Raw genomic sequence first — 8,741 nt, 5'->3', positions numbered from 1 at the left:
AAAAAAAAAAAAAAACATAGTACACAGAAGCATTTCCACATGTATGTTTATTGTGTTTGCTTTCTTATTCTACAAGCAGCTTGACTTTTGTCACTTCACGGTGTGGCTTGGGCATCTTGCACCTTCAATATATATACATCTATTGCATATTTTAATGGCACTGTGTAGTATTCTATTACGCGGATGCACAGAATGTGTTTTCCAAGTCTTGCAGTGATAGCTATGTGGTTGACTCTAGTTTTTGCTGTTACAGACAATGCTCTTGAGACTCTCTTGTTACCTCTGTCCTTGCCTATCTGTGCTTTTCTGTAGGGTGTATCCCTGGAAGTAAAATTATTGCAGCAAAGGCTATGCATGTTTGACTTACAAATTACCCTGCAGATAAGTGGTTTTCCAGTTTGTATTCCAGCTAGGAGTGTCAGGGGGCCCTGTGGACTAATGCCGTGACAACCCTTTACTGCTAAAAACCTACATTGACACTTCCAGATCTTTTGTTAAGTCCTTAGTGTAAGGTCAGCCGAGAGAAAGAATAGACCCAAAGTCTGGTAAGCAAGTTTTATTACCCTGCCTGGCTGCTCTGTAACTGTCAGAGGAGGCAGCCCCAAGCTTACAAAATGAGGGGTTTATATGGGGTAAGAGGGCTGTAAGGGAGTTTCAGGTCTGAGGTGATCTTATCAGCTTGTAACAGGCACAGAGATGGTTTGTTGACTTGTGACAGATTTAGAATACATCATCCTGTGACTTTTCTGGCAGCAGTTTAGAAAACAGGATTTTACAGGAATTTACAGGTATGGATAACAAACATTTGTTTTCCTTGACCTTCTCCGAGCTGCCCGGATGACTGTAATGAGGCTTTGCTTAATTGTAGCAGGTCTGGCAGCCTTGATATGGGGCCTAGCCAGGAGTTCAGGAATGCAGCTGCAGAGCAAGCAGAGTTGGGGGAAGGGGCCAGCTAGCACAGAGGGGGTTTTCTAAGGCAGTTTATCCCTAACACTTAGTCTGCTGTCAAACTCCCTGTAAGTTGTCCCTCATCTGTCTTTATAGCTTTAACTGTTACTACTCTTATAAAGCCTCTGCACTTTGGTAAAGCCCGTGATTTTTAATCAGGGTAGTTTTGCACCTCCCACCCCCAGGGACATTTGACAATATCTGGAAGTATTTTTGGTTGACAAGACTGGGAAGAGAGTACTGCTGGCAGGAAGTGCCTCTCCATATCCTACAGTGCACAGTGCAGCCCCCACAATGAAAAGTCATCTGGTCCAAATGTCGATAGGGTGGCGGAGGGCGGTTGTCAAGAAACCCTGCTGAGCTAAGCTCTTCACTGATCTCAAAAATCAGTTGCTACTTACCTGCCTCTAGCCAAGGATGGACAGTGGGTTTTATCTAATGTGTCACCACCAATCCCTACCTAAGGTTAGCTAGAGAGCTATCTTGAGGATTCTAAGAGTAGGGGAGTGGGGTGAAATGCCACATGGGCCATTTAACAAATTGTAAAGTCACCACATTCCAACTAGATGGTTTTGTTTCCTTTATATTTTCCAGGGTGACTCATGGATAGTTTTTCATACATAGTTGATGATTATGTATACCTTAATGTTGCCTGAATGACAGACACCTTAGGAGTGATTAGAGCTCTGTAGGAGGCCAGCTCTCCTAACCTGTATGGTTGTTTACCTGCCATTTGTCTTCAAACATTTCTATTTTTTTTTTTTTGTATTTATTTCATAGCCTTAAAGAGCTTTGAAATCCTAATAGGAGGTGATGGATTGATGTTTACTGCATTGTCTTTGAAGTGATTGTGGAATGAATATAATTGTATAGCTTTCCAGTTTAGAAGAGTGAGTGAGCAAAAGGTCAAGAAAGAGCCAGCAGGGATTGCTTGCAAAGTTTACAATTACTTCTGGAATGTTGACCCTACCAATTGGTACTTGGGGTTGTGCCTATTATGGGGGAATTATTTTTGTTGGTTTGGGTGTTTTGGTTTTCTGGGGGGGATTTTTGAGACTGTCTTACTCTGTTGCCCTGGCAGGAGCGCAGTAGCATGATCTCAGCTCACTGCAGCCTCTGCCTCCCAGGTTCAAGCAATCCTCCCACCTCAGTGTCTGGAGTAGCTGGGACTACATGTGTGCTATAGCCACACCTGACTAATTTTTGTATTTTTTGTAGAGGTGGGGTTTTACTGTATTGCCCAAGCTAGTCTTGAACTCCTGGGCTCAAGCGACCTGCCCACCTTGGCCACCCAAAGTGTGGATTGTAATTGTGAGCCATCATGCCCAGCTATGGTGGGGGACATGATTTAGGTCAATTTTGAACTTTTTTTTTTTTTCTTTTTTCAGTTTGAGGGTATAGGGTTGATCAGCTTTTTCTGTGAGGGGCCAGATAGTAAATATTTTAGGTTTTATGGGCCATGTGGTCTGTGTCACTGTTATCAGCTTTGCCCTTGAAGCTGGAAAGCAGCCATAAACAATACTTAAATGAAAGGGCAGCTGGGCATGGTGGCTCATGCCTGTAATTCCAGCACTTTGGGAGGCTGAGGCGGGTGGATCACCAGGTCAAGAGTTCCAGACCAGCCTGGCCAAGATGGTGAAACCCTGTCTTTTGAAAAAAAAAAAAGGGATGGGTTGAATAAGTGTGTGTATACAAAACTCTTATAAATGATTTCAGATAAGCGTGTATATATAAAAGTATTATGAATACGTTCAGATAAGTCTATGTAAAAGCAGGTGGTGGCCTGTGGGCAGTAGTTTGTTGAGCCCTCTAAAACCATCAATGATGAACCCTACTTTGCAACTAAATGGTGCTGAAGGTGGGGTGCAGTGCCTGTAATCCCTGCCCTTTGGGAGGCTGAGGTGGGCGGATGGTTTGAGCTGAGGAGTTCAAGACCAGTCTGGGATCATGATGAGACTCCCCCCCATCTCTAAAGAAAAAAAGAAAGAAAAATTTAGCCAGGCATGGTAGCACATGCCTGTAGTTCCAGCTACTCCAGAGGCTGAGGTGGAAGAACACCCAGCCTGCAAGGTCCCAGCTGCAGTGAGCCATGATGGTGCCACTTCACTGCAGCCTGGGTGACAGAGACCCTGTCTTTAAAAATAACAATTATTCAAAAAAAAAAGGAAAGAAATGGTGTTGAAAATGAAATCCCTGGTTCTGAAGAGTACCCTCTGCAATGATTGTCATGGGAAAGGCAGTGATTCACCACCTTTCTTTGCCTTCCCTCACAGAGATGTGGTATGGTGTGTTCCTGTGGGCACTGGTGTCTTCTCTCTTCTTTCATGTCCCCGCTGGATTACTGGCCCTCTTCACCCTCAGACATCACAAATATGGTAGGTTCATGTCTGTAAGCATCCTGTTGATGGGCATCGTGGGACCAATTACTGCTGGAATCTTGACAAGTATGTTAGACATTAAAATACCAGTCAAAAATGTTTAATATGACTAGTCAATTTCAGGACCTATTTTAGAAACATATCCGAGTAGGATGAAAGGAAGAGTGGCGTTTAACCACAAGTATTTAATTAATTAATTATTTATTTGAGACAGGGTCTCCCTGTGTCACCAAGGCTGGAGTGCAGCCAATCTTGGGTCACTGCAGCCTCGGCCTCTTGGGCTCTGGCAGTCCTCCTACATCAGCCTCCCAAGTAGCTGGGACTACAGATGTGTGCCAGTATGCCTGGCTATTTTTTTTGTATTTTTTGTACAGACAGGGTTTTGTCATGTTGCCAGGTCTCGAACTCCTGAGCTCAAGCAATCCACCCACCTCGACCTCCCAAAATCCTGGAATTACAGGCGTGAGCCACTGTATCTGGCCCCAGTTTTTTAATGTGTGTGTGTGTTTTTTTTCCTACCCCCAGTGCCCTGTTACTTGGCTAACCTCTTTGACTTCCTGAGTCAGATTTCATCTCAGTGGCTTCAGGGAAGTCATGGTAAGCTTTGTGAGATAAATCTTGTGAGGCACGCCACCAGCAAAAGGACAATATCTTTTTGGAAGCTACTTCTCCTTTCTGATCAGCTATCATCACTTGAGGGTTGGTGCTGCAAGATGGTTGATGAATTACTTCCATTCATGTGGGTGTGGTTGCTGTAAAGATAGAAGACAAATTCTTATGACAAGAATTCTTTGCCAGGTGTAATGCTCATGACTGTAATCCCAGCACTTTGGGAGACTGAGGTGGCAGGCTTGCTGGAGCCCAGGAGTTTGAGACTAGCCTGAACAACATAGCAAGACCCCACCTCTACAAAATAAAAAATTTAAATTGGCCAGGCGCAGTGGCTCACATCTATAATCCCAGCATTTTGGGAGGCTGAGGCAGATAGATCATGAGGTCGGGAGTTCGAGACCAGCCTGGGCCACATGGAGAAACCCCGTCCCTATTTTTTTTGCGGGGGGTCTTGCTCTGTTGCCCAGACTGGAGTGCAATGGCACAATCTCAGTTCACTGCAACCTCTGCCTCCTGGATTCAAGCAATTCTCTTGCCTCAGCCTCCCGAGTAGCTGGGATTACAGGCATGTGCCACCACAACTGGCTAATTTTTGTATTTTTAGTAGAGACGGAGTTTCTCCATGTTGGTCAGGCTGGTCTCGAACTCCTGACCTCGTGATACACCCGCCTCAGCCTCCCAAAGTGCTGAGATTACAGGCATGAGCCACTATGCTTGGCCATCCCCGTCTCTATTAAAAAAACAAAATTAGCCAGCTGTGGTGGCATATGGCTGTAACCCTAGCCACTTGGGAGGCTGATGCAGGAGAATCGCTTGAACCCAAGAGGCAGAGGTTGTGGTGAGCCATGATTGCATCATTCCACTCCAGCCAGAGCAACAAGAGCGAAACTCTTGTCTCAAAAAAAAAAAAAAAATTAATAAATAAATAAAAATAAAATTAGCTGAGTGTGGTAGTGCACCTGTGGTTCCAGCTACATGGGAGGATTGCTGGAGCCAGGAGGTCCAGGCTGGGCTGCAGTGAGTGTTGATCCCACCACAGCACTCCAGCCAGGGCAACAGAGCCTGTCTCAAAAAAAAAAAAAAAAAAAAGAATTCTTCCAGAAAAGGACATAATTAGTGCTCTGGTTTGAAAAGTAGTAGTTAGTGTCAATTACTACTTATTATTAGTACAAATAAGCAGATAGTTGAAAAAAATTTAAAATTTTAACTAAAGGTTCTGGTTATTTTTTTTTTTTCCCTTTTAGGACTTTCTGAATAAGAACTGGAGTAACATGATGTTATAAATTATTTTCAGGCCTGTTTTGGGGGCGTTTGTTTTGTTACGGCTTTTGCTTATGTGATAAGACACAGTTACAGAAATGAGAACAGTCAGTTTAAATCATTTTAAAGCTCATTTATAAATATAAATGTATAGTTTATATAAACTAAAATTATAAGTAATTAAAATGTAAGTTTCCATCTTGGTGTGTATGTCTTTTTTGGGGTGTATATGTATAAACATATTCTTATAATATAGAAATGTAATATTCCTACTGATTTGTAAATTTTTTTCTCTGTGAATTGAAACCTTGAGGTTTTTTTTTTTCTTTTTTAGAGAAAGTGGCCTAGTTTCTCTGTGTTCCAGCCGTCTCACCTACGGCTGCTTCGGAAACCCTCTGCTCCAGGATGACTGCCTCATAGGGCCTGTCTTTGTTCCTTAGTAAAATAGAGATAATACTACCCACCTCATACCCTTTCATGATTGAGCTAATGTGTAGATGAAGTACTAAAATGTATACCTGGCACAGAGTAATTGTGCAGTAAATGTTGTGTTCATTTCTGTCTTTAAGGCTCTATGAATAGTCTGTTCCCTTCCCGTTTACTGCTTCCTCGGGTATACTTTTTCCTTTCTTCGCTTCATTATCCTAATCCCACTTTAGGGCCCAGTTCAAATTCCTTAAGCTTCTTTCTACCCAGCCCACTCTGTGTCCCTAAATTTTGAAGGGGCCCAGTGAAACATGCCTTTCAGATGTTTGTAACAAAATGTATGCATTGCCAGTGGAGGTGGGCATTTAAAATCACTAAATGTTCAAGGCAGCCAGCTTTGGGTTAATATTATTCTTTCTTTTCTTTAAAATATGTTAATACACTTTCATATCATATTTATGAAATGTGCCAGGCATGGTGGCTTATTCCTATAATCCCAGCACTTTGGTAGGCCAGGTTGGGAGGATCGCTTAAGTCCAAGAGTTCAAAACCAGCCTGGGTGACATAGTGAGACCTTGTCTGTACAATAAATAAACAAATAAAATAGCCAGGCCTGCTGCCACGTTTTGTCCCGCGTGTTGTCTCGTCCGTCTCCTGACTCGCCGCTCTTGTCCTTCCTCCCGCTTTTTCTTCTCTCCTCTTGCGGTCTGACGATGCCCTAGGCCACCTGCCACAGCGGACGTGGCAGCAAGTCGTCCAGACCGCTGCCGCCGTCGGGTTCCTCTAAGAGTGAGGCGGCCAAGGGAGCTGGGGCCACCATGCTGGCTTCTCAACACCCTGCAACTGGCGCCGGCGCTGTGCAGACCGAGGCTATGAAGCAGATCCTCGGGGTAATCGACAAGAAACTTTGTAACCTGGAGAAGAAAAAGGGTAAGCTTGATTACCAGGAACGAATGAACAAAGGGGAAAGGCTTAATCAAGATCAGCTGGATGCTGTTTCTAAGTACCAGGAAGTCACAAATAATTTGGAGTTTGCAAAAGAATTACAGAGGAATTTCATGGCAATAAGTCAAGATATTCAGGAAACAGTAAAGAAGACAGCACGTTGGGAGCAGCTTATGAGAGAAGCAGCAAAAACGGAAACGTTTAAAAACTGTACTCGAGCTACAGTATGTTTTGGACCAATTGGGAGATGATGAAGTGCGAACTGACCGGAAACAAGGTTTGAATGGAGTGCCAATATTGTCCGAAGAGGAATTGTCATTGTTGGATGAATTCTGTAAGTTAGAAGACCCTAAACAGGACGTGAGCTTGAGGTTGAATGAGCAGTATGAACATTTGTCCATTCACCTGTGGGACCTGCTGGAAGGGAAGGAACCACCTATAAAGTTCTAAAGGACATTGTCAAGTGTGTTTTTCAGTCAAACTGCTTTGACAGCACCCACAACCATCAGAATGGGTTGTGTGAGGAAGAAGAGGCAGCCTCAGCAGTTGAAGACCAGGTAGCTGAAGCCCAACCTGAACCAGCGGAAGACTACACTGAGCAAAATGAAGTTGAATCAACAGAGTATGTCAATAGACAGTTCATGGCAGAAACACAGTTCACCAGTGGTGGAAAGGAGCAGGTACATGAGTGGACAGTTGAAACAGTTGAGGTGGTAAATTCGCTCCAGCAGCAGCCTCAGGCTTCATCCCCTTCAGTACCAGAGCCCCACTCTTTGACTCCAGTGGCTCAAGCAGATCCCCTTCTGAGAAGACAGTGAGTACAAGACCTTATGGCACAAATGCAGGGTCCCTATAATTTCATACAGGATTCGGTGCTGGATTTTGAAAACCAGACACTTGATCCTGCCATTGTATCTGCACAGCCTGTGAATCCAGCACAAAACATGGGCATGCCCCAGCTGGTTTGCCCTCCAGTTCATTCTGAATCTAAACTTGCTCAGCCTAATCAAGTTCCTGTACAACCGGAAGCTACACAGGTTCCTTTGGTGTCATCCACAAGTGAGGGGTATATAGCATCTCAACCCCTGTACCAGCCTTCTCCTGCTACGGAGCAACGACCACAGAAGGAACCAATTGATCAGATTCAGGCAACAATCTTTTTAAGTACAGACCAGACTACAACATCATCATCCCTTCCTGCTGCTTCTCAGCCTCAAGTATTTCAGGCTGGGACAAGCAAACTCTTACGTAGCGGTGGAATCAATGTAAATGCAGCTCCATTCCAATCCATGCAAATAGTGTTCAATATGAATGCCCCAGTTCCTCCTGTTAATAAACCAGAAACTTTAAAACAGCAAAATCAGTACCAGGCCGTTTATAACCAGAGCTTTTCTAATCAGCCTCACCAAGTAAAACAAACAGAGCTTCACCAAGAACAGCTTCAAATAGTGGTGGGCACTTAGCATGGTTTTCCGGACCAGTCTCATCAAGTGACTGGTAACCACCAGCAGCCTCCTCAGCAGAACACTGGATTTCCATGAAGTAGTCAGCCCTATACAATAGCTGTGGTGCGTCTCGTGGAGGTTCCCGGGGTGCTAGAGGCTTGATGAATGGATACCAGGGCCCTGCCAATGGATTCAGAGGAGGATATGACGGTTACCGCCCTTCGTTCTCTAACACTCCAAACAGTGGTTATACAGAGTATTAGTTCAGTGCTCCCTGGGATTGCTCTGGCTATCAATGGGATGGATATCAGCAGAATTTCAAGTGAGGCTCTGGGCAGAGTGGACCATGTGGAGCCCCCATGAGGTAATATTTTGTAGTGGTGATCCTAGCTTCTAAGTGGAGCTTCTGTTCTGGCCTTGGAAGAGCTGTTCATAGTATGCATGTTAGGAATACGTTTATCCTTTCCAGACTTGTTGCTAGGGATTAAATGAAATGCTCTGTTCCTAAAACTTAATCTGGGACCCAAATTTTAATTTTTGAATGACTTTCCCACTTTCCCTGTTACTATATAAATTGTCTTGAAAACTAGAACATATTCTCTTCCTCAGAAAATGTGTTTTTCCAACTGAAAATTATTTTTGAGGTCCTAAAACCTACTAAATGTTTTTAGGAAGTACTTACTGAAACATTTTTCTTTTTTTTTTTTTTTTTTTGAGACAGAGTTTC

At 43.8% G+C, this 8,741-nt stretch overlaps 1 protein-coding gene across 6 annotated transcripts in view; it reads left to right on the top strand.

Annotated features, from left to right (window-relative positions):
- Window positions 1-8,741, top strand: part of TMEM170A (transmembrane protein 170A) — a 24,294-nt gene that overhangs the window by 11,520 nt on the left and 4,033 nt on the right. For 4 of the 6 annotated variants that reach the window (XM_017530579.2, XM_017530584.2, XM_017530582.2 and 1 more), the window contains exon 2: window positions 3,222-3,392. In XM_017530579.2, coding sequence (XP_017386068.1) covers window positions 3,222-3,392 — 171 coding nt within the window. The remainder of the gene's footprint in view (window positions 1-3,221; window positions 3,393-8,741) is intronic. The other 2 variants (XM_017530580.2, XM_017530586.2) reach the window with 1 other exon arrangement.

This window comes from Cebus imitator, unplaced genomic scaffold (genome assembly GCF_001604975.1).
Source record: "Cebus imitator isolate Cc_AM_T3 unplaced genomic scaffold, Cebus_imitator-1.0 Scaffold66, whole genome shotgun sequence".
Lineage (NCBI taxonomy): Eukaryota > Metazoa > Chordata > Mammalia > Primates > Cebidae > Cebus > Cebus imitator.
This window is presented reverse-complemented; position numbering and strand designations above follow the sequence as displayed.